General features: G+C 46.1%; 1 protein-coding gene across 2 annotated transcripts in view; it reads right to left on the bottom strand.

The window, feature by feature from the left end:
* Positions 1-7,444: 7,444 nt before the first annotated feature.
* The window catches only part of LOC147013089 (von Willebrand factor A domain-containing protein 7-like), an 81,475-nt gene continuing 62,282 nt past the window's right edge, over positions 7,445-26,637 (bottom strand). For both annotated transcript variants that reach the window (XM_085854655.1, XM_085854656.1), the window contains exons 14-18: positions 25,785-25,989; positions 25,317-25,407; positions 24,816-25,036; positions 9,216-9,357; positions 7,445-7,474 (exon numbers count right to left, since the gene is read on the bottom strand). In XM_085854655.1, coding sequence (XP_085710781.1) covers positions 7,460-7,474; positions 9,216-9,357; positions 24,816-25,036; positions 25,317-25,407; positions 25,785-25,989 — 674 coding nt within the window. In that variant the 3' untranslated portion in view covers positions 7,445-7,459. The remainder of the gene's footprint in view (positions 7,475-9,215; positions 9,358-24,815; positions 25,037-25,316; positions 25,408-25,784; positions 25,990-26,637) is intronic.

The following is a 26,637-nucleotide window of genomic DNA, read 5'->3' as shown; positions in this document are numbered from 1 at the left end:
GCACCACGTGTGAGTGGTGTGGTGGCGATGGTGCCAGAGTGCGTGCTTCCCAGCACGCCGGGTGTGGATGGGGCACCGTGTGTGAGTGAGGCCGTGTGTGTGAGTGAAACGGCCAGTATGAGTGAGGCACCACGTGTGAGTGGTGTGGTGGCGATGGTGCCGGAGTACGTGCTTCCCAGCACGCCGTGTGTGGATGAGGCACGGAGTGTGAGTGAGGCACCGCGGGTTAGTGCCCCCGCGTGTGTGGGTGAGGCACCGTGTGTGGATGAGGCACCGTGTGTGAGTGAGGCACGGAGTATGGATGAGACACCGCGGTTGAGTGCCCCCGCGTGTGTGGGTGAGGAACCGTGTGTGAGTGTCGCCGTGTTTGTGGATGAGGCACCGCGGGTTAGTGCCCCCGCGTGTGTGGATGAAACGGCCAGTGTGGGTGAGGCACCGCGGGTGAGTGCCCCCGTATGTGTGAGTGAGGCACGGAGTATGGATGAGACACCGCGGGTGAGTGCCCCCGCGTGTGTGGATGAGGCACCGCGGTTGAGTGCCCCCGCGTGTGTGGATGAGGCACGGAGTGCGAGTGAGGCACCGCGGGTGAGTGCCCCCGCACGCGTGAGTGAGCGGCTGTGTGCAAGGTCGCTGTGTGCAAGGGAGACCGTGTGTGTGAGAGAGCGGTATGTGAGGGAGATGTCGGTTGGCATGCGGGAGCACGCAGCCGCGTCTCCCGGTGTGAATGTGATGGTGTGGACTGTGTGCGTCGTAACACGCAGGTGTGCGTGGGTTGAATGGAGGCGACGACGGAGACATGTAAGGAACGAAAGCCGAGTAGCGGCTGGAGTTGTTTCGAGGACCGTGCCGGGTTCACCCAGCAGTGAGCACGAGGTTCGTGCTGTGCAACGCACGAGACCACCACGTGCTCGCTTGCGAGAGTGAAGTCCCGGTCCGGAAACGCACGCGGTGGATTTGCCGATCCCGCGGACGGACAAGTTTAGGCAGGTAAATGGATTTGGACCGGACGGGTTCTCCACGCGATCGTGTGTGTTAAGCTCCAACGGGCAAAGCACATGTGTTCGCGTGGGGAACCCCTCGAGACGTGGGGCTTGTGTTTTTTTTTATGCGCACGGTGACGCCATGGCTGCACGTGGGGTTGGAATCCGGCAGGAGGGATATCTCTGCCGGATGGTACCGTCCAAGGAGGGACGAGGAACACGTGCAGCTGCATGACGTCACAGGCAGGTGTAAAGTGCGCGAGTTGCCGCGCAGGTGCTGCGCATAAAAAAAAAAAAAAACAGCAAGCTTCACTTTCGGGTGCACAGGATTCCTGGGCAAGGGGTGGAAGACCTCCTTGACCTGGGCACAGGATGGAAAACTAGTTAGGGGGAAGGGTTAGCTTAGCTAGACCGACTCCATGGGGCAGGGGTAAGTCCTCATGGAGTCCGTGGAATGGATTAGGTAGAGGGATTTAGTGAGCTTTAGGTTGGGAAATAAAATGATTTATTTGGAGACATGGACAGACTTATGAGTGTGTAGAGGGGACGTAGCTTAGCTACGTAGTGTTAAAAGGAACGTGCTGTAGTTTAAGGGACGACGTGGGAGCACGAGTTAGTTAGGGGATGCAGAGAGAAGGATGGCAGAGTTCAGTGGTGTGTGTGTTGAAGAGTTGGTGAGTTGTGAGGTGAGTACATGATGAGTGAGTGAGGCCAGCGGGTCTGTGTGTGTGGAGTGAATGGGGAATGCATGGTGCAATGAGTGATTGGGGGGAGGAGTGACTCCCGCCCAAGGGACCCCGGGGTCAGTATAAAGTGAGTTAGGGGGTTAGTCAAATTGAAAAATGGAGGTCGTTTTGTTGTTGGTGGGAAAGTAGGCTCGAGACCCATTTGGAGGGGTGCAGGAGCCCTGTTGACGGGCTTGGGAGCGTGGCTGCGAAAGGTGAGTATCGCTGAGTGGGTACCCCGGGCACCAGGCTAGTCGGCCGCGGTAGGCCATGGGCCCATGGGGGGCCGGGATAGAGTAGTGGGCACGGGTGCGCCTGCTTGGTGCGGGGGCCCGGGCGCCATTAGCCGCGTGGGCAGTGTTGTGGGCACGGGTGACCCTCGGAAAGGGGCCCGGGAGGCCGGCCTGCCACGTGTGCGTTTCAGGGGAGGTGCCATGGGGGGCACTCCCCGGTGTTAGGGAGCTGGTAGGCTCGGAGGCAGTGTAGTGCCCGGGGGTGCCATAGCGGGAGATTCGGCAGAGGGTCGTGCCTGCCAGAGAGAGCCACGTGTCCCAGCCAGGAGACCGTGTGAGGGCACGGAGAGAAAATTGGGGGGCGAGGCCCGAAATTGTGAGGACACCAACACAGGCGACGGGAATCTGGGTTGTTAGAACCAATAGTTTAAGCGAGAGGCGCTTGTTGAAAGCCCCGGGGTAGTTTAACTGTTAAATGGATAGGGTAGATTAGGAGATGTACCCCTCCGCACCATCCATCCCCTCACTCTCGTTGTGGGCCGCTGGACCCACTTTGGGTTAGATCGCCGAACTCTGGGGAGGCCATTCTGAGGCTTCGTTGGGCCTCGACACAGGACGTTAGCTCTCCCTTATTCCCCTCCGGGAAGGGAACGTAGGGGTTGGGAGTAGGCTAGGTGACAGGATAGGTTAGCCGAACAAGGACGATAAAGGGGGTTAGGGGACGATTTATACCAGGGGAAGTAAACATAAAAATAAAAAAATAAGTTGGGGCTAAATTGGAGTTTGACAAATTAAGGGAGTGGGTATGTACAGTGACAGGCAAAGGCGATAGGTTGGGAGGGAGACAGGTAGGTAGGTCCGAGCCCGCCTTCCAAGTGGCCAGCACCACCGCACTCCCTCCACCAACCTCCACTGAACGGCAAAGGCTGGCCAGCTTCATCTGCTGGCTGTGTTACTTCAAGGCCTGTGCCGGCCCACTTGATCGGCAGCTGTTGTGTTGCTGCAAGGCCTGTGCCGGCCCACTTCATCTGCCGGCTGGCTGTTTTTACTGCAAGGCCTGTGCCGGCCCACTTCATCGGCAGCTGTGGTGTTGCTGCAAGGTCTGTGCCGGCTGGATCGTCTGCAGCTGCTGTGCTGCAAGGCCTGTGCCATCGGCTGGCCGTGTTTTGCGTCAAGGCCTGTGCCGGCCAGTTCGTCTGCCGGCTGTGTTTGCCTGCAGCGGCCTTCTTCTGCGGGCTGTGTTTGCCTGCTCACCTTTGCCATGCCATGCCCACTGCCCATGTTCACCAGCCCCGTTCAATTTTTGCTTTGCCCCCCCCCCCTGTTCATTTCCATGTGCGCCAGGATCAGAAAGCAACAGTTTGCAAGCTGCGAGAACTGCCCTGTTGGCAGCTACAACACGGGCCTGCAGTGGCGGCCCGTGCACCGTGTTTGTGTTCATCCATCCATTCGTTGTGCTCATTGCGTGTGCCACTTGAGCTGGCACGGAGACTGCGTTGTGCAGCCCATGCACCGTTGTGGTTCACTGCGTTCAGTTCAAAAGGGAAGGCCTTGGACTGCGTGTGAGCAGCCAGCCACGTTCCCTGTCACCTGCATTGTTTGAGCCAGAGACTGCATGCGGGCAGCCTGGCTCCCTGCTAACTGCTTTTCTTTTGCAGAGTTCAGTGATTCTGGGCCATGGTTTAGTGTAAAATTTGTAAGTTAAGGTTAAGATGTATTGTACATATGAGTGCGCCCCCGGCATGTCTGTCTAGCGCCGGCAATTTTATTTAAGTCGTCCGTGTGAGTGAGTTTGTTTAGATAGTTACGCAGCCCTCAGGTTATTTATTTTGGGGACACGAATACCATGAATGTCGCACTCAGGGATCCGTAGGTAAAATGTACTAGGGGAAAACTACACATGATGGCACACGAAAATTTGACGACTCGGGACGAGTCTGTAAAAAGGGAAGGGGGTAGTGTTGTGGTTACCAAATTCGCAAACCACCATTCAGGTCCCTTAGGTGAGGTATCTCGGCAAGTATATGTGTAGTTAGGCCCAAACCCGTTGTCTAGTGGGAATACATGTCATTTATACGTGCTGCGACTCTTCAGGAAAGCCGTTTTTCTTTTACTATCTTTATTTTGGACCAACCGCCATGATTACCACCACAACCACAACATCAACCACCAACCACAACGCCGCTTCACCACAACCGCCACGACCTTCACGTCACACCTCGCAACCGTAGCATCGCCACCGTTCTTGCCCCGCTGTGGGTACCGGTGTTGGACTCGGGCAGGGCGCACGTTGAACAGCGTGTACAAAATCACGGATTTTGTGCTTCAAAAACGGATCAAAAACGACACACGCCCACTTTTTGCCGTCCAATCGGTGAGCGAGGGGCGATTTGGCCCCGCCTCCAGAACGATCGATATATGCAAATTTGTGGATCAAAAGCCTTCACGCCCACTTTTTCTCGGGCCAATGGGGAGCGAGGTGAAAGGTCAAAGGGAGGGGGTCAAAGGCGAAGCTACGGGGGGATAAAAGGACCGTGTTCGTCAGTCAGAGAGTGTGGAAGTCTGGAGCCCGAAGCCTGCAGTAGCTGGAGAAGCTGAAGAGAGTCGAACGAGGAGAGCCCAAAGAAGAGTCCAGGGTGGAGAGTCCAGAGGCGGAGAGGCGGCAGCGGCGAAGGCAGACGAGGGGGTGCTCGCGACGGTGCCGGGAGCTGCACGCCCGAGGAAGGCCGGCAGCGCGACCTGGCCGAGGTGGAGACGCACACCAGGGATAATAAAGATCCTCTATACCCCGAGCATCAGCAACCCCCTCCTGTTTCCCCCCGCGCTGAGATAGTGCGACCAAGGGGGCCCCTTTCCCACCCCCTGCCAGGCACTGTCCACGAGGCCCGCGGGTTGCGGCGCCATCGCCGCTCCGCGTCTCATCACCAGACGGGTAGGCGCGACCCGGTCTCGGCCTCAGGCCCGCCTCATCCTTGAGGGTATTCTTTCCTTGGTTTTGGGTATGTGTTGTCGGCGCCGTCTGTGAAGTAGAATTGTATAAGTGTTGCCGTGTGCTCGGTAGTCGGTATTAGCTCTGCACTGTGTTTTCACTTTTATATTTGCTTTTTGTGTAAATGGAATTGTGTTTTCTTTTTTTTGTGTGCATTTGGTGGAATTGTATTTGTGTGCTTCCCGTGTGCCGCGAATAAATGTGCTTTATTGTTGAACTGTTCTCCCGCTTCGCTTCGTCTTTTTCCTCCATTGAATCCTCATCTTGCTTCACGTAAAGGGTTGGTAGTGGGCTGAATACGCCCGATAATTAATCGAACCGTCGAGGTCGACGATAACACCGCTCGGTTATTCTGATAGTACGGAACGAGTCGCTTAAGTGGCCCGTGTCCGAAGTCGACCTGCGGCGAGGTGCGATCGCCCGGTCTACCCTCCGCATGGGTACTTAGGTAGGTCGGGTCGGCGAGCAACCCTATCCCACGCGGGGGCTGATTGGCTCGATCGCGGTGAGACCGAAAGGTCCACCCGTGACTGGTTCCCGGCGTTAGTCCGAGAGGGTCACGACTGGATTGTCCGTCCGGTGGGCGACGTGCCGCGATTCGAGTTACGTGGCCGTCAGCACGCTGGCGGGCGCGAAGACCGCAACAGTATATATATATATATATATATATATATAGATATATATATATATATATATATATATATATATATATATATATATATATATATATATATATATATATATATATATATATATATATATATATATATATATATATATATATATATATATATATATATATATATATGAGCCTGGTGTTGGCGCAGTGGTTAGGGCAGCGGCTTGGGAACCAAGAGGTCCTGAGTTCAAGCCCCGTTGGGCCACTGAATTAATACACCAGGGGGTTGACTCAGCCTGTCATCCTTCCGAGGTCGGCGAAATGAGTACCAGTGTACTGGGCCGGTGTATACCCCGGTTAAAATAGGTGTACCATATTCCTGTGTCGTAAGAGGCGACCAGGGTTGTGTCAGGAAGGGCATCCGGCGTAAAACATGTGCCAAATCACTATGCGGATCATACGAGTGATCCGCTGTGGCGACCCCTAACGGGAGCAGCCGAAAGAAGAAGAAGATATATATATATATATATATATATATATTGTTACGGCTGTGGAAATTCGCATTACACTATAAAGGACCCTCATGTGAGATATCTTCATAGGTACATGTGCAGTTAGCCCAAACCCGTTGTATCGAGGGAATTTATGTGATCCATCCAGGCTGCGACGCTTTGTGTCAGTCATTTTTCTTTTTCTATCTTTTATTTCAAACACACAACATTTCAACAACCACGCCATCCCCATCACAGCGCCAACCACACTGCAACCACGCCACTTCCACCATCTACGCTACTACATCTTCGCCACTACATCTGCTTCCGAACGGCAAACAAAGGCGCAAAGGAGGGAACTGCGAGGCTACTGGCAGTTTGACTGGCAGTTTGACTTCTCTACTGGCAGTTTGACCCACTCTTCTTGTGCAAACTGCTCCAGTTCTCCCAGAGTTGAAAGATGCCTTCTCCAAACTGCTGTTTTCAGCTCTCCTCAAAGATGTTCAATGGGATTTAGATCTGGACTCATTGCTGGCCACTTCAGAACAGTCCAGCGTTTTGTCTTGAACCATTCCTGGGTGATTTTTGAAGTATGTTGGGGGTCATTGTCCTGCTGCAAGACCCATGACCTTCGACGGAGACCCAGCTTTCTGACACTGGGTTGAACATTGCGCTAAAAAATACCTTGGTAATCTGATTTCATGATGCCATGCACACGTTCAAGGCACCCAGTGCCAGAGGTATCACAGCAACCCCAAAACATTGCTGAACCCCCTCCATGTTTGTCTGTAGGGAAGGTATTCTTTTCTTTGAAGGTTTCATTTTGTTTTCTGCAAACATAGAGATGATGTGCTTTACCGAGAAGCTCTAATTTGGTCTCATCTGTCCACAGGACATTCTCCCAGAACGATTTTGGCTTGTTCAGGTGTGTTTTAGCAAACTCAATTCGGGCTTTCTTGTGTTGCTCTATCAGCAGTGGGGTCCTCCTGGGTCTCCTACGATAGAACCCCTTTTTATTGAGTTGGCGACGGATAGTGTGAGTTGAAGCTGTTGTACCTTGTGTCTGAAGGTCAGCTTGAATCTGTTTGGCAGTTGATCGAGGTGCTTTCTCCACCATTTGAACAATCCTTCACTGCACTCTTCGATCAAGTTTTCTCTTGCGGCCACGTCCAGGGAGGTTGACGACAGGCCATGGGCCTTAAACTTCCTGATAACATTATGTACAGTGGACACAGGAACATCAAGGTCTCTGGAGATGGACTTGTAGCCTGGAGATTGTCCATGCTTGGCTACAATCTTGTGTCTGACCTCCTCAGACAATTCTCTGGTTATATTTCTTTTCTCCATGCTCATTGTGGTCCACATCGTGACACAAAACAGCAGAATGACTCCTTTTCTCTGGTTGAATGAGGCACCTGATTTTTATATTGCAGGCACCTGCAATTAACCACAGGTGAGTTCAATTCCAAAGTAAAGGACAATCACCAACTTGAAATCTAATTATTTATAACAACTTCTAAAAGGTGCCAATAACATTGTCCAGGCCATTCTAGGATTTCTCTGTGCAATAAGCTAAGATTTAGTAAAAAAAAAATTGTTCCACTGCAAACCAAATAAATACATATGTGGATACCAAAATATTTTTTGATTTCAACAATTTTCTGGAAGAAATGGTGCATTATTTGAAAAAAGTGTAAGGGTGCCAATATACTTGGCCACGATAGTATGTATTAAACGTAGAGATTTTTTTTGTTTTTTTAAATGACAATGTGACTTCCGTATGTATGTTATAGTTTTTATTATTTTGATCTGTTTTATAATAAAATATACAAAAGTCAAAAGTTTGCCAGATTTTGGTGACTTTCCTACAGAAACAAGTGAAATCCTTCAATACAGCGCGTGTGGTGAAGCAAATGAGTACACTAATGTTAAAATATGCAATTTAAGCTTTTTCAGTTGAAAAACAATTTAAAAAGCGTACTTAATATTTTAAATGTAAAAATCTTGTTATTATTGTGATAAGCACCTTTATATATAACAGAAGGAATGAAATCGTTCGATACAGCGTGGCAGGAGGCTGCAAAAGAATGATAGCATAAGAAGAACTTAGCTTTCAGCATTCGGCGATCGGCGCGAAATGCGATGGTGGGCGGAAATGATGTCTTTCGGCGCGAAATGCGATGGTGGGCGGAAATGACGTCTTTCGGCGCGAAATGTGATGGTGGGCGGAAATGACGTCTTTCGGCGCGAAATGCGATGGTGGGCGGAAATGACGTCTTTCGTTCATTCGTACATGAAAGGGGCGCGTTTCTTGGTTTTTTTCCCATCAAGCAATAAATTAAATGGTTTTCACATATATAACACATTAGTTTCACAAATTTCCATTGAAATACTCGGGTATTTCCGTCAATTCTCGCTATTTCTGTCTAGGTTACGCACTGCATCTACCGGACGGCCGTCATTGGCTGTCTTGAGGAACGTGGGGGGGGGGGGACACCGGAGACGTGGTAGACGTGGTAGACACCGGGGACATTTCAAACTCGGTGCAATTGTATACAGCGTACGTGCTGTAATAAGGTTGTGTAGCTGCCCTTCATAAACGTTCTGGGATTGAATCGTTGAAACCAAGGTGATTCATGGAGTCCAAACGTGTATCCAGTTGGTCACTGAATCAGGCAGTCAATAAGTTGAAGTTCTTCATAACTCTCTCAATCCCTCATTATCCACCGAAGCTGCTAAACCCTTTTTTCTTAATGTTAAATGTAGAAGGCAGAAAGAGTATTACTTGTAAGATGATGCCTTTTGGTCATAGAGCTAAGATGTATTGTTTTGACAACCTTCAATGACCATACACTTTTGTCATTGGGTTCAAGTGTATGCTTTTAACTTTGTCGAAAAGTTTTGAATTTTTTTTACATTTATATGAGAGACAGTGGAATCTTGTGTTTTGGCCTCAGTGCCATGGGTACATTTAGATTTCCATGGGTGCCTCATTGCATTTAGATTACTTTGAAAAGCATTTACATGACCATGCAGTTTAGTTTTAAGGCTAAAGTGCATTTGTTCAATTTTGTTGTTTATTATTATAAACTATTATAAACCAGTATTACTTTGAATAAAATAAGCATTTCTTAATAAAATCGATTTTTAACTTGGGAAAACCATCTTTAAGTCTCACCTGGGGTGGAGTTTGAGATGGAGTTGGAGTTGGAGTTGGAGTTGGAGTTGGAGGAGTTTTGTAGTTGTTCAATGAGATTTCTTGTATATTTCCAGACATGTCAGATATCTTTAGTTCCACATAAGGGAAGCAGCACGAAGAGCTGTAATACATAGGGAATTATTATTAAGATTATCATATAATGACTGGATTTAATTTTCTTGGAGAGGAAGCTTCATGGTTCCTCAAAACTGGTATCTCAAAAGAAAGAGTGCATACAGTGGTGACTATGTGACGCCCGGTTTGATGTAAAGAATACGGTTTGGATAAAGTTTTATCACAAATGAAAGTTTTATTTCGCTCATTTTTCGACAATATATAAAAGCATTTACATTGACAAAGAAACTCCATCTTATTTTGCCATATCTGTAACTTCAAGATGGATTCCCTTTTAGATATGTCCACCAACCTATAAGAATAATGAGTGTACGTACAATATGCACCGCCACAGGATATTTAAACCTCGGTGATGTAATGGTTTGAGCTTCTGTGGTTCGAAACCCAGCCGTGCCATACCAAAGACTTTAAAAATGGTATGTGCTGCTTCTTTGCTTGACGCTCAGCATTTAAAAGGATAGAGGATGGACAAACAATCAAAAATTAGTAATCACAGCTCAGGCTTTTGATGGGCCTAATGGTCTACACTTGCATTGAAATTCCTTGTAAAGAAACTGATATTATTAGCCCCTGTTAGACTTAGTCCGAAACAGGGGCTTGTGGATTTGGTCTTGCTTTTCATGTCTGTGCGTGCGTGTGTGCATCCGCAACCATATCTCAGACATGCATAGACCAATTTTATTCATACTTGGAACAAAGACAACATATGATGGTCTACATATGCACATCATTTTGTTTCGTGATGCAATTAAAGATGGCCGACTGGCGGCCATTTTTAGTAAAAAAAAAAAAAAAACCCTGGTGCCGAACACGTCCTCAACCATTTCTCGGACATGCATTTACCGATGTTGTCCAAACTTGGCACACAGATAAAGAATGATAGGATGCATATGCACATCATTTTTTTTCGAGATCAGATCCAATATCGCCGACTGGTTGCCATTTTAGTTGTAAAAAACCTGATGGTGAACATTTCCTCAACAATTTATCTGACATGCATTTACTGATGTTGTTCAAACTTGGCACTCAGATAAAGAATCATAGCTTACATAAGCACGTCATTTTATTTCGAGATCAGATCCAAGATGGCCGACTTGTGGCCATTTTGTTACTTAAATGTGTCCCCAACCATTTCTCAGACATGCTTGGTCTGATTTTGTTCAAAGTAGGCAAAAGCACAGTACAAAATGGCATACACATACACCTCACTTTATTTTAAGATCTGATCAAAGATTGTCAACTGGCAGCCATTTTAGTTGTACATAAATATGGGCTTGCCATTTAACTCCGTACAGCAAAATTACTAAAACAGGAGCTGTGACAATTTATGTCTTTTTTACTTATTATTATTATATGCCGGAAGTATCATTCATTGCTTTGAAGCAGGTGGGCATACACTTGCCATGGGAGAAATTAGCTGAGACTCATTTAGCATTAGTTAAGAACACATGTTCTGGCAGGTATCCCAATTTATTTACTCGTATGCAGCTTGTGGCTGCTTGAAGGCATCATTTTCTGGGGGCACGGCTGTGCCGCTGATGCCCCTGCTACCATCAGGCTGGTACTCATTTTGCCAACCTTGCAAAGATGACAAGTTGAGTCAACCCTATCTGTGTTAATTCAATGGCCCGACATGGGATTAAACTCAAGACCCATAGGATCTTAACCATTAAGCCAACACCAGGTTTAGCTCTTTCAATGATACTAGTTGCAACACATGTGCAAGCTGTTTGCAGGCCGATGTTTTTGGTCATAAAGACCCAATGCAGAGCGGGGCCAAATGCCATGGATGACGGTGCTGATGAATGTTGAGAGTCAAAATGACAGCTGGATGTGTTTTGACAAAAACTATGGATATCTGAATGCATCAACCAAATACAAGACAATGCACAAGTACTATTGGGATGGGATGACAATCTGAGCCCCATAGATGGCATTTCCCCCATGGGATTAGTTTCAAACCTCACTATGTTTCTAATAGCATCGCGGTTCAAAGTCTCACAGACCGTTTGGTCTTGAACGAGAACTAATCGTAGAATGGGGTTCCCAACATCATTTTTTGAGTATTTGTCAATCTGTGTGTTTTGCTTTAATGTCCACATTCCTCCACAAAGACTGTGAGGAAAGCTAAGTTCTCTTTCTTATTACATTCCATTGAAGGATTTATGTGTCTGCCTGTGTTAACAGATGAGTTTTAGAAGTTAACTTTAAACAAGTTATTACTTTGGATGAATAATAATAATAATAATAATTGTGTTTGTAAATGGCAAAGCTGTATTGAAACAAATCACTTATTTTTGTACATGCCGAGTCTCTTCTTTTTTATGCATATTGGTTTTTATGCATATTGGTTTTTATGCATAAAAAATGCCAACAACAGACATTAAGTAAATTTAAGGTCGATGTTGCTCGAGCTCCATCACATGGTTAATCCTTGTGATTGAATCACAGCAAAAGGATTTTTGGACCATCAGGACTAAGGAAAGTTGATTGGACTTTCTTTAACCCAGATTTAGGATAGTGGCAGGACAACAGCATGTGACACACATGTCAGTGTTTATGTGATTATATATTCTTGTGATACCTAATACATGCAAGTTTCTTTAATTAACATTTTCAGCGATGCTTATAAGTGTATTTAACAGAAGGAAGCATGTGCTGTGGATAATTATCGATATATTCCTAAAACCCTCATCTTGTATGTGTATGTATGTATGTATGTATGTATGCATGTATGTATGTTCCCGAAATACAGCCAAAATGGTACATGATAGCGCAAAAATTTTCAGCCCACTTTACTCACCATTCGCCTGCGATTTGCAGTATCAAGTTTCATTCAAATCGGGCAACGAAAAAAAATTATTATAAAATCAATTCCCGATTCAGTTCAGGAGAACCTGGTGTTGGCTTAATGGTTAGGGTGGCGGCTTGGGATCCTAGAGTCCTGAGTTCATGCCCCGTTGGCTGCTGAATTAAAAATACACCAGGATGTTGACTCAGCCCGTCATCCTTCTGAGGTCGGCAAAATGAGCACTAGTGTACTGGTAAGGTGGACACTGCATTAGCGACACATTCGTGTTTCCAAGAAAGGATAGCTACCCCGGCAGCTAAGCTGCCATACGCAAGAAGAAGAAGAATTCACCCCAAAATCCACCTCCTTAAAATTCCCTGCTTTCCTTCCTGAAAGTCCCTGTCGTGTAAGGACCTGAAAGTCCTTGTTGTGTCCATCTTGTTTACCTTGTGTACCCCGCTCCATCCCTCTCCCTTCCACAAATCTCATGTCTCTGTTCACCACTGTTTCTTTCATTTCCTCTCCTGCCCCTCTTGTCTCCTACTCCTCTTATTGTACATTCTGTGTGTTAGCTCTTATATGAGCCTCGACAGTGTTTACAAAAACAAACAAACAAACAAACAAACAAGAAGACGTCGTCCAGAGCACGCCACTTGCAAAATCCATAAAAATTAATTGGTGGTTGAATGCAATGACCAAATTCAATGACCAAATCCTCTTCAAATTTCAAGACAATCGGATGAAAATTGACAATTTTAGAAATACCACCGTAGTTGTTGACAATAGGCTTCTTCCTTATGACAAACTCTCCCATGTGGTGAAGTTTTGTGAAGATCGGTTTAAAATTGTGACGTGTAGGTGACTGACAAACAAACAGATAGACAAACAGACAAACAGACCAAATAACAAAATGGACTGACCAATATACTTGAAAAATCTTCGATTTTGCAAGTAACAAAATTGAGGGCCATTCAATGTAGTTTCTGAAAATTGTCATTTTCAGGATGTCATCCCTTAACATTTAAGCAGGTATTGTACCTTGACAATGCACAATGCCATATCCATGGACTTGCCGTTGCCACCCCATCTGCGTATGCTTGCGAGGGCTGATCAAATCACTTTAAAAAAATAAAATTAATCAAACTGTAAGTGTATCATTAGTGCGTACCGGAAATGGATCTTAATTTTAAATAGAGGGCCTGTGTATTGATTTGTGTGCAGGCGGATTCCTGTGCAGATTCTGTGGAGGTAAGGTAAGAAGTGGTAAGGTATTTCGTGTGTGTATATATGTGTGTGTGTGTGTGTGTGTGTGTGTGTGTGTGTGTGTGTGTGTGTGTGTGTGTGTGTGTGTGTGTGTGTGTGTGTTCAGTCCTCCATCCTTCTTTCTTTCTGTTCTCCATCCCTCTTTCTTTCTTTCTCTATGGAGGAGTGAATCTTGCGAATAGTTTTCTGTGAGGTTCACTTGGCTGTGCCTGGATGGGTTTGGGGGTGGAGGAGTAGCAGTGGAAACCCGAATCCTATCCAGGTTCCTCCTGATGACTCTTCTTTGTGTTTGAGTTCCTCCTGATACTCCAGTGCTCAGTTATTTCATTACTATTACTGATTTTTATACTCTTTAATTGGGTTTGGATTCAGTACTCTATTTTTATATTTATCTTACATAGTTAAGTTCCCCTCCAAAGGTTGTGATGCAAGTTTTATTATTATACTGTCAAAAAAAACCCAACAAAATGATGGGAGACCCCTCTATATTGTCACACTAATCAGCCTTGAAAACAAGGGCTAAAATCGAAAGTCTGTACAAATCCTTAATTAATTAATGGTCGAACACACAACATTTTCCCATTAGATTCGTGGTTAGGGAAGTAATATTTGTCAATGAAATACACACTTTCCATTGAAGGAGCAGGAGTTAGGGACATTGAAGGAAGGGTAAGCGATATTGTACCGGGTCATGGGAGTTAAGAAGTTGGTTGTGGTACACCTAGGTGCGAATGATGTAGGGAAAGTTTACTCAGAGGTTTTGAAAAATAGATACAGGATATTGGGTAAGTGGCTGAAAGCAAAGGGCTGGAGGGTAATGTTTTCTGGGATCTTCCCAAGATTAGGAAATGATATAGAAATGACGAACAGAATGATTGATGTCAACCAATGGCTGGAATAATGGTGAAGGGAGGAAGGTTTTACATCTAAGAAGCAGTGGGAATCATTTCGGGGACAAAAGGGAGTGTTTCCAGAATGATGGCCGAATGTTAAATAGAAAGGGGGCAGCAAGGTTTGCAGTGGGAAATGCGGAAGGAATTCAGGATATTTTAGGTCAGTGGAGGGTGGGGAAGCAATCAAGGAAGGAACTGATGATGTAATTGTGATTAGTAGGGCCAGGCAGAGGCAGGAACATAGAATTTCAGGGAGGGAAAGGTTAAATATATTCTATACCAATGCCTGAAGTTTAAATATGAACATGGAAGAGCTTGAGGCCAAAGTGGATAGCGAGGAGTACGATATAGTTGCAGTGAGTGAGACATGGTTTAAGGAGTTGAGTAACTGGAGGGCAGGATGAGAAAGCTACAAGGTGTATCAGTGTGATAGGAAGGAGAGAATAGGAGGAGGAGTAGCAATCTGTCTGCCTGGTGTTGGCTTAATGGTTAGGGTGGTGGGCTTGGGATCCAAGGATCATGAGTTCAAATCCCACTCAGCTGTTGAACTAATACCAGGTGGGGTTGACACTGCCTGTAATCCTTCCAAGGTCAGTAAAATGAGTGCCAACTTGCTGTCATCCTGGGTCGGAGTGGTGACCCATCCAGGATTTTACCCAATACCCAATAACCAATAGCCAAGGAGACTGCTTAGGCAGCACCAACACTCTGCACAGAGTATGGTCCCAATGGAATGGGAATGGAGTAGCAATCTGGGTAAAGGACAGCATTGCATCAAGAGAAAGGGGTGACATTAAGGAAGGAATTAATGTTGAGGATTCTGTGTGGATTGAGATGAGATTGTAAAAACAGTAAGATACTGGTAAGATGCTTTTATAGAGCTCCAGGTGTGAAGGAAGAGGAGGAAGGAAGAGTACATGAAGAATTCAAAAGGACATGTGGGAAGGGAAGAGTATTGATTATGGGGGATTTTAACTTGCCAGGGATAGATTGGGTCCAGGAACAGGGAAAGGGCAGAGTAGATTAGGATTTCCTAGTTTTAGTCCAGGATTGCTTTTTAACCCAGTTTCTAGATAAGTCCACGAGGGTGAGTGCAGTGTTAGACCTTTTAAATAACGATCCCAATATGGTGGAGGAGGTGGAGGTCGGGGAGCATTTAGGAGCAAGTGACCATAACATTGTGTGCGCAAAGATTCTGTGAAGGGTAAGAGTTCAGGATAGTAGGGTAAGACTATTAGATTTCAGGAAGGCAAACATTGAGGGTATGAGGAGAGAGTTGGGTGATGTGGATTGGGAGACTTGAACAACAGGACAATCAACATCAGAAAAATGGGAAACCTTTGAGGACCAAATGTGTAGAGTGCAGAGTAAGTACATTCCAATGAGGTGTAAAACTAGAAACAGAAAGAGGCCAGGGTGGTTGAGCAGTGAGATAAGGAATGCTATTAAGGAGAAGCAGAAGACATTTATTAGGTATAAAATAACAGGACTGGAGTTAGATTTATATCATTATCGGAGTAAACAGAGCCAAGTGAAGAAAATAACTCGGCAAGCGAAAAGAGAGTATGAGAAGGACGTGGCTAAGAATATTAAACATAATAGCAAGGCTTTATTTAAATATATCAGGGGAAAAGAACAGGTTAGGACCAGTGTGGGCCCAATGAGGAATAGCACCGGGAGAGTGGTTAGTGATGAAGGTGAGATGGCAGGCTTATTAAACAGGTATTTTTCTTCAAATTTTACACATGAACAGTCAGGAGAATTGCCAATAGCTGAGAATATCTATCAAGGAGGTGAGGAAGGGCTTTTACAGAAGATCCAGGTTGGAGTGGAGGAAGTAAAGGAAGAGCAAGGTAATCCAAGAGTAGATAAGGTTCCGGGGCAGATAATATGCACCCGAGAGTATTGAGGGAGGTGGCTGAGCAGGTAAGCGAGATATCAACGGATATTTTCACTCGTTCACTGGAGTCATGACAGGTACCGGAGGATTGGGGAGTAGTAAATGTAGCACCATAATTTAAGAAAGGATCCAGAGAAGAATTTGGAAACTATAGACCTGTAAGTTTGATTTCAGTTGTGGGGAAGGTGCTGGAGACATTAATTAAGGAAGAGATGAGGAACCATTTAAATAAATACAAACTAATTAAAGGTAGTCAGCATGGATTTACCAAAGGTAGTTCCTGTCTCACAAATATTTTAGAGTTCTCTGAAGCAGCGTCTGATTGGGTGGATGAGGGAAAGGCAGTGGACCGAGTATATCTAGACTTTAAGAAGGCATTCGAGAATGCACCACATCGGAGGTTGTTAGCCAAAGTGAGGGCTTGTGGAGTGGCTGGTCAGGTAGCTAATTGGATTGCAAATTGGCTTCGTGGTCGGAAGCAAAGAGTGGGTGTGAGTGGGAGGATGTCTTGCTTTGAGGACGTAAGTTGTGGGGTACCTCAGGGATCAGTACTCAGACCATTACTCTTCATGATTTACATCAATGATTTGGATAGTGTGGTGAAGAGTAGACTTTCCAAATTTGCAGATGACACAAAGCTTTGAGGTGAGGTGGATAGCAGAGGGGATGGTGATCAGATTCAGGAAAGTATTGATACTTGTAAAGGGGCAAAGACTGTAAAGGGGCAAAGATTGAAAGGGCAAAAGACTGGAAGATGAAATTTAACCTGAGCAAGTGTAAGGTGTTGGGGATGGGAAAGAACAATGAAAATAGAGATTACAGGATGCAAGGGGTAATTTTGGAGCGTGTCACACAGGAAAAGGATCTGGGGGTGGTAATAGATACGGGAGGTAAGCAGGTAGCTATTGGTAAAGCAAATAGGGTTTTATGTTGTATTCAGAGGGGGATCATTTATAAATCAAGAGGTGGTGTTAACATTGTACAGGAATTTAGTGAGAGCCACATCTAGAATATTGTGTGCAGTTTTGGTCACCACAACTCAGGAAGGGCATAGATGCCATCGAGAGGGTTCAGCGCAGGGCTACTAGATTGATTCCGGTAGCTAGACTCAGCTATGAGGAGCAGCTGAAGGAGACAGGGATTTATTCACTAGAAAGGAGGTGGTTACGAGGAGATATGATGGAGATGTTTAAGATAATGAAAGGTGTAGATAAAATGTGTAGATAAATTATTCAACAGAGTAGACAGTGATAGGACCAGGGGCTACAGCCTGAGAGTAAAGAAGAGGAGAATAAGATGGTAAGGCAGGGGACTTTCACTTAGAGAGTAGTTAATGCATGGAATGGTCTCCCTGGAAAGGTAGTGGCAACAGAAAAAGTAGATAAGTTTTAATTGGAATTAGATAGGTACCTGGAAGTATTGGAGATAGAGGGGTAAAAGGATATTGACCGGACTTTTAGGTAGTTTGAGCATTGATGGGTGAATGTGTGCATGTGTACGGAGTACTGTTGGTGGGGGTCTCATCAAGGGGTGTTGTGTGGTTGATGTTGTGTGTCTTTTAACCAAGCCCATGCCCCCTCCCCTGAGGGGAAGAAAAAAAATGCCAAAACATAAAAAAAAAACATAAATAATTAAATAAATAAATACAAAAAGTCACAAAAACACTATTAAACGAGAAGGGCACTTGGTATAGTGAACACCTCCGTCACGTAATGCCTGATCCATGAGAACATATCAGGCTCAATACATTTTTGAAATATCATGCTATACAGTACTATATCGTTTTTGGCCCGATCTCTCAATGGTAAAGAATCACTTAAACATTATTAAATCCGGATCGTCACCAAAATCTAAACAATTCTAATTCTTCTTTGTCACACACCCAATGTGTCCACCAAGTTTCATCTGAATACGTCCACAACTGTTTGAGATACGCTATATATTGTTACGAATTCGCGCCGCCAGCGTGCGATCGGCCGCGTACCTCTAATCGCAACCGCGTCACCCACCGGACGGACAATTCAGTCGTGACCTTCCGGAGCTAACGCCGGAACCCTGTCATGGGTGGGTCTTCAACCCCACCACGGCCGTGCCAATTGTCTACCCGCGCAAGATAGGGTCACTCGCCGAATTCGATATACCTAAGTACTTGTGCGGGGAGCCGACCGGGCAGCCGTACCTCGACGCAGGTTGGCTTGGGACACGAACCGCTTAAGCGGTCCGTTCCGTTCTGCAGTGATAACCGAGCGGGTATTATCGCCCGACCTCGCCGGATCCGATTCTATTTAACGGGTGTTTAAAACCCAGCTATTTATTCCGTGATGCAAGATGGCATTTTCAAGAGGGGAAAGAGGACGCAACGAATGGGATATATTCAAACTAGGCACATTCATTTAGACAACACGTATGCAGGCAAATAGGGAACAAAAGCAAAACACGCATGCAGTTCATTTATGAAGATTGCGGGACGTACGCATGCAACTATACAGCCAAACACAATGCAAAGGAAAGAGCTAATACCATCTATCTATTATGTACAGTAACTGATGCAGTTCTACTTCTCGGACTCGGCGCCACAACATTCATTCAAAAACCCAAAAGAAACACAAGAAAAGACCACCTCATAGACAAGGGGGTCAGGCTGGACCACTTGGGTCTTTATGACACGGGACCTGGGAGACCGAACAGGTCCCACGAGACCGTAGCAGGTTACCTGCACCCTCGAGGTGCCTCGATGGTCGGCGAGCTCTCTCTGGCACTCTCCTCCCGACTGCACGGCAGAGCTGGTCCTCCGCACACAACCCTCGCGACTTGGCGTTATCAGCACCACGACGAAGACAAAGCTCCAGCTCGAAACCACGTCGTTCCACGAAGCCACCAAAAGACTGAACCACCACGAAGACGTCCACCACAAGAAGGCCTCGACCTCCAGAAGGCTATGAACCACAGGACCACAAGACCAGAAGGTGATGAACCACAAAACCAGAAGGCGATGAACCACAAGACCAGAAGGCGATGAACCACAAGACCCCCAAAAAAGACAGACAAAGGCCACCCCGAAGAGCAAGAGACGAAGCTCGCGTGCTGTCCGCCTTATATCCCCTGGGGCTCAGTGCTTCGCCCCTCCCCGTTTTCGGCTCCGCCTCCCTTCGAGCCTTTGAGAAGCTTCTCGAAAAGGGGCAATTCCTCAGCTCCTAGCGCCTCATTCCTCGTATCCACCAATCGCGAGCAAGCTGCCTCGCCCTTCCACTCATACCAAACGCGGAGAAAAAAAGGCGGGAAAACCCGCACACCATTGGAGGCTTCTTTTCTCGATCTTTTTACTCGCGTTCTTGGACGGTTTTCGACGCGGAAAGGGTTGTAGCGTGGTTTGTGGAGGATGGTGTTTGATAGCTGGCGTAGCGGCGAAGATGGTTAGATGGTGGCATACTTGTTGTGGTGATTGTGGCGTGGTTGGTGGTGGTTGTTGTTGGCGTTGTGGTTGTTTGGGGGGCGAAGCTGGTTGCTGTAATGGTGGTCGTGATATGGTCGGTCCAAAATAACGATAGCAACAGAAAAACCTACCTCAAAGGGTCACAGCCCGGGGAACACGAAGAATTCCCTCTAAGCAACGGTGGGGAAACCTATCTGAACACTCACTTACCGGGATAACTGATCTAAGGAACCTTTATGGTGTTTTGCGAATTTCCACAGCCGTAACAGTATTGTTGTTGGCCCTATCTCTCATCGGTGAAGAATCACTTAAAAAATTCTAGGACTCAGATCCGGATTCGTATCTTCACCAAAGTCTAATCAGTTCGTCTTTGTCACACACTGAACCTGCCCACCAAATTTCATCCGAATCCGTCTGCAAATTTTTGAAATATCCTGTACACAAACAAACAAACAGGCAGAAAGGGGTGAAAACATAACCTCCTTCACCTTCGGTGGTGGAAGAAAAAACAATTTTTTTTTTTGCATTTTCTTCTTTGGATCTGGTGTTGATAAATTAGTGTGGTGTTGATGTCGTGCAGGCATGATGGGCTGAATGACCGCCACCTGTTGCTGATTTCCTTGTATTACACAGTCACACACAAATTACCTTAACATACGCCATCTTCAAAACAACACCTGGAGAGTTCATAGAACACGTTACCCTCGTGCAGTGTTTAAGTATATACTTAAATTTAAAAAACGGTGCAAAAACAGAATCTATCAATGAGTGAGCTCACTTCCAATTATAAGCAAAGTCCTGCAATCCACAATTGCTGTGGATAGCAAAGTGTGTGTCAATTTAATGAAATAAGTTGGTTAAAAAAAAAAAAGTTCCACTGTCACCTGTGTGATTATAATTTTGAGCTTCATTTGTGTTCCAAAGTCTTTCATTAACATGATGAGCATCTGGTTTCAATCGTTGAGCCAAATGATCGATGTAATTGAATTGAATATGTGAATGTTCTATTCCTTGTTTTTTTTGGCTGTTTGAAGATTTTACAAAACAATCATCGAATGCTCCGAAGTACAAGTTGCAAATGCGAAACAACACGGCACAACCAGGATTTACTATATAGCACTCGAGATCAAAACATTGATTATATCGAGCATTTTAATGTTGTTTGCATCTGACAAGGTGTACAAACTAATAAATATGAATCGGTGAGTGGAAAGGTAAAGTAAGGTGGGACGAGATGCAACCATGACACCACAATCCCCCTTTCCCACCGTATTAGCTCGTCGGTTCTGTCTGAGTTTGCAAGTTCAGTTTCCTGAATCTCAACACCAGAGCGCTTTCTGTCTGATGGGATAGCAGAGAAAGTTTCGATGGATACTGAACAAATGGATTGAGGAGGATGTATGGGGCTATGGGAGGTGGGGTATCTTACTCCTCTTTTCTGGACAGTGGACTCTTCCCCAACCTTGCTGTGTTCCACATAAAATGCTAAGTATTTGTCAGGTTGAACAAGCATGTATGGTGTTTGAATTCAGAAGGCGTAAAAATATTGGTGTAGTGCGAAATATTGAAAAACAAAAGTTACATTTATATCTCAGAACCATTACATTTGAAAGTTGATCACATCATAGTCATCTTATTTGTGACATCGGTATTGTTTATGCACCAGCCATCTTGTTCATGTGTTGACGACCTCATTTATATTTCAGCGACCTTGTGGATGCACCACTAAACCCTACTTACACATCAGTGGTCGGGTTTATATGATCGTCATTTTGAGTGGACATCCTAAATTACAAAAAGCAGATTTTTCGACATCACGATACCATTCATTACATGACAAAGATTGTTGTAAACAGTGATGGCTTTGCTTACTTGATGGCTGCTCTCTTTACATTATCTACACTGGTAAGGAAACTTTCTAATTTGTATCCCTGGCTGCAATGAGCTATTAGTCACAGCTGCCATCATGGGTGAATTGAGCCGATCCTCAGAAATACATCATCCAAAGAAACATTAGAATAAAATATAACATTGAGCATCGTATATTAAATAGACAGACACAGAAACTTTGTTCAGTGGAAAGAAATACTGGAGGTGAAGGTCAATTTAGCCACACCAATGGCCTCGCTGTCATGAAGAGAAAGACGAAGTTAAGCCGATATAAATTTTTCCAAACATAGAAAATATCGAGCTGTGGGTGTGATAAAGACGAGCCGGGAGGCGACGATGGTTCACGAGCGGTATTTGACGATGTAGATTGTTTCAGAAGTGCAACCCGACTATCTGTCACCGCCCATTTTTCAAAACCGATCTTCTCCCTCAAACTTGACATAATCAAACTGAATTTTTTATATGTTGTACATATGGCCAATGCGCACAATTTCTCGAGCGGGAATTTCGATTAAAAAAAAAAAATCGAGAAAAAAATATGAAAAAAAACAAAAATTACAAGTAGGCGTGGCTCCGCCCACAATGGGCATGGGACGCCCATCGCAAGGAAGACAAAACTAGGCATTAATATTGTTGCGAATCCGCGCCCGCCGGCATGCGAACAGCCACGCAACTCGAATCGAGGCACGTTGCCCACCGGACGGACAATTCAGTCGTGACCCTCTCGGACCAACGCCGGAAGCTAGTCACGGGTGGGGGTTTAACCTCACCACGATCGTGCCAATTGCCCACCCGCGCAGGATAGGGTTGCTCGCCAAATTCGATCTACCTAAGTACCTGCGCGAATGGTCGACCGGGCGATCGTACCACGCCACAGGCCGACTCCGGACACGAACTGCTTAAGCGGTCCGTTCCATGCTACAGTGATAACCGAGCGGTGTTACCATCAGCCTCGACGGTTCCGATTAATTACCGGGCGTACTAAGCCCACTACGAACCCCTTACGTGAAGCAGGATGGAGAGTCACCAAAGGGAAGGACGCAGCGAAACGGGAAAACAGTTCACACAATGCACATTTATTTCCCGGCACAGAGCTCGTATATACAGCCATACAGTCAAAATGCACATAAAGCAACCAAAACAATAAGAGCAACAACGACGCAGAGTTAAAACCGACTACGCGCACACATGGCAACACTTATACAGTTTTACTTCACAGACGGAGTCAACACACATTTACACAAAAGCAAAGGAAAGAAGCGACCCTCACAGACAAGGAGGCAGACAGGCCCGTAGGCCAAATGTGCGCGGGACCTTGAGGAGCGGCCAGGTCCGCAAGACCGGGTGGGTCTTACCCGCGTCCTCATGACGTGTTGGCGGGCAAGCCGCAAATGTGGCCGCGCGGCTGTGCCCCGACTCCGTGCTCCTTGGCGGGTTTCGTTGGCACCACCTATGGGGTGGGGTGGGAACGGGGCCCCCTTTTGCACTATCTCAGCGCGGGGGAAAGGGAGATTGTTGATGCCCTGGGGGAGGGGAGTGGCTGGCTGGCTTGGGTCCCGCGACGAGACGAGCGATCCCACACTGCAACCTCGTCGCGGACCGCCTCGGACCCGAGCTCCCTTGCCTGCAGTTCCACCGCTCTCACTCGTCCGACTCTCTGGACCCGACTCTCTTCAGTTCCGCACTCTCCTAGCGACCCGACTCGATGACACTGTCAGCAAGTCGCCTTGCGCTCGTCTTTGTATAGGCGGGCAGGAGCAGCTAATATGCAAATATTCGGATCAGAATGACCTCGGGGGCAGAGCCACGCTCGCCCATTGGTCGGAGGAAACAGGGGCGTGAACCTCCCCTGATCCTAGAATTTGCATATATCGACTTCACACACACGCGCCTGGAGGCGGGGCCAAGCCGCCCCGCGCTCGCTAATTGGACGGAGGAGAAGTGGGCGTGAAGCGTTTCTGATCCGAGTTTTCCCCTCGGAAAGGCCGCCATTTGCGCTCGTGGCTCGGTGCGGTCGGCACCAATCGCTGAACGGGCCCGAGACAGCCCGACGTTCAGTGTTCACAGGTGGTGTGGGAATGGCCGTAGAAGGAGAAAGGTGAAGGTGGTGGAGGGTTTTCGGTGGTGAGGGTTGATGGTTATGGTGCCGTTTGGGAATGGCGGTGATGCGATGATGTGGGAGCATAGATGGTGGCGGTGGCGTGGTTGTTGTGTGATGGCGGTTGAGACGTGGTTGGTTCAAAATAAAGATAGAACAGAAAAAATGGCTAACTCAAAGCGTCGCAGCCCGGATGAATCACATAAATTCCCTCTATACAACGGGTTTGGGCTAACTACACATGCACCTATCAAGATATCTCACCTACGGGCCCTTTATGGTGTAATACGAATTTCCACAGCCGTAACAATATCAACATCATATTCAAGTTTCATCCAAATTGAATCACATCCCACGAAGTTGTGCTCTGGACAGACAGACAGACACACAGACATAATGAATATAGTGGTCACTCTGGCTGGCGCTCATGAACCAAAAATACTAGCAATTTATTTCATCAAATTTTGTCGCAGCCTGATGGAGTACTGCTCTACCCTCTGGGCTGGTGTTCCTGCCTCCCACCTTTCTCAGCTTCACGCTGTAGAAACCAAGGCATTTCGGATCATTGGCATCTCCCGCAATGAGGCTGAGTCTTTGGGCCTCTCACTCAATCACCGCAGGTTGGTCGGTGGTCTTTCTGTCTTCTACCGTCTCTTCTCCAGCCTTGCTCTCTCTGCGATTTGTCTCCACCACATTTCCGCAGGGCGCTCAAGTTCCGCCAACAACCCCCTTCTCGTAAAACTACCAAAATCATGAATCACTGCTCACGTTCACTCTTTCATTCCTCTTTTTTCCCACCTTTGGAATAAACTCCCTGACTCTATTCATTCCCATTCTTCCCTCCAGGCCTTCAAAACAGCTGTTCACCACCACCTCTTATCATCCCCCATCCAAATCCTCGATCTTTTCTACCCCCGATAATCCACCCAAGCCCACCTCCTTCAAATTCCTGGCTTTCCTTCCTGAAAGTCCCTGTAATGTCCATCTTATATTCCCCATGCTCCCAGTCTCATCCCTCTCCCTTCCACAGATCTCCAAATGTCTCTGTTCCCCACTATTTTGTCCTTCCCACTCCCTCCCCTCCTGTCTCATGCCCCCCTTGATACGCGTTGTGTGTTAGCTCTCATACGAGCCTCGACAAGGTATACAAAAAAAAATAAAAATAATAATGCTCACCTGTAATTGCCGACCATGACGTCACCTTCTTTCCACGTGTTTACACCAGATTGATTTCCGCGAGTGACAGTGACACGCAGATTAGCCTTGGATTGTTCATCTTGAGCCTCAAACTGCAACTCCCAAGGGTATGTGGAACATTTCCCCCCATGCTGATGCTCCTCTGTGCAGTTGGCAGGTGATCCAGTGAAGGTCACATTTGGTGGTACGTTGTCAACAATCTGAGCATGACAGCAAGGATAACATAAGGTGTAACTTTTTCCTGTTTCCTTTCTTTTCACTGTCTTTATGGCTCTTTGTCTGCATGTATTTACAAGTTATATCACAACTGTTACCAATGCAAGTACATGAATAGACCAACAGAAAGCACAACTAAAAATGGATTTCCTTGTGCTCATTGCTTTCAAAGGGAAGTTATGCATGATGACAATATTGATAAAACAACAAGACAAGTGAAAACAAAAAAGCAGCAAGGTGTACAATGAAGAGAAATTTACTCACGAGAGCATTTTGCGGGATGGTCATGACCGCAAATGTGAGGTAGTTGTACGTCTCACCGGTGCCTCGGGTTTTCACCATGACTCGCACCAAGCTAAGAAAAACAGAGAGTATGTCAATGACCACAAAGAAAACTCCATCATCCTTTGTTGAAGATGATTCAGTGTTTGGATTTGATCCTGGGTACCTGTGTTACGAAGTCGGCTTCCATGTTATGAATGAAGGTACTCTGAATTATGAACAAATTGAAAAATAAGATTTGATGGACATGATGCTTCCCCACCCCCATTTCTGATAGGAGTGTGTTTAATATAATTTTCAAACATGTTCATTGTACATTTTCACTCAAGTATATGTTATTACAACCTTTAACCTGTATTTAAATCGATTGTGGTAAACTGCCACGATTCTTGAGGCATTAATACAAAACATTGCACTGAACTTTTAAACACCATCTTCTTGAAGGATCACCTGGATGTGTGGTTGTTAAATTCAGCAGGTGCAGAAAATGTCGAAACTATGGTTATGTTGTGACCCTGATCGAGGCTGATGTTTTGTGGAGAATACGTAGTCAGCAGATTCAGCTGGTCCTTTACGTCGATGACGAAGTCATCGTATGTACCGTCATTGGAAAGCACGATGGAGACGTTTATCGATTCACCTGGCTTCATCATTGCTGGATAGAGCAAAATAAGGTTTTGGTCAATGCAAAGTGATAAAAACGACATTGCTCAAAGCAGATACAACAATAAGTTATTAAGGATCTGTTGTTGCTCCTAGATGTTTCCACTTAACTTGTGAGGTTAGGAAAGTTTCCATTAATAAGTTATTAAGGAGGTCCCATTCTGTGAGCTTGTGACGTTGGGCAGTTCGTGGCTGAGCTGTTGTTGCTCCTAGACGTTTCCACTTCACAACAACAGCAATTACAGTTGACCAGGGCAGCTCGAGCAGGACAGAAATTTGATGAACTGACTTGTTGGAAAGGTGGCAGCCTACGACGGTGTCACGTTAAAAGTCACTGAGCTCTTTATTACAACCCATTCTACTGCCAATGTTTGTCAAAGGAGATTGCATGGCTGTGTGCTTGATTTTATACACCTGTCAGCAATGGGTGTGGCTGAAATATCCAAATCCACTACTTAGAAGGGGTGTTCACATACTTTTGGTTATGTAGTGTATGAATGAGGAAAGTGAAAAAAAAACTTTATCATTAAGAAACTGTTTTGGCCTGTTCCAAGTCAAGGCATTGTTGAGCAGGCCAAAAAAAATAGCAAATTAAAACCCCAGCGAGGGACAGCCAGGGGAGAAAGGGTGAGCCTTGATA

The sequence above is a fragment of the Eptatretus burgeri genome, chromosome 14, assembly GCF_056783735.1.
Source record: "Eptatretus burgeri isolate ZD-2024b chromosome 14, Ebu_testis_v1, whole genome shotgun sequence".
Taxonomy (NCBI): domain Eukaryota; kingdom Metazoa; phylum Chordata; class Myxini; order Myxiniformes; family Myxinidae; genus Eptatretus; species Eptatretus burgeri.
This window is presented reverse-complemented; position numbering and strand designations above follow the sequence as displayed.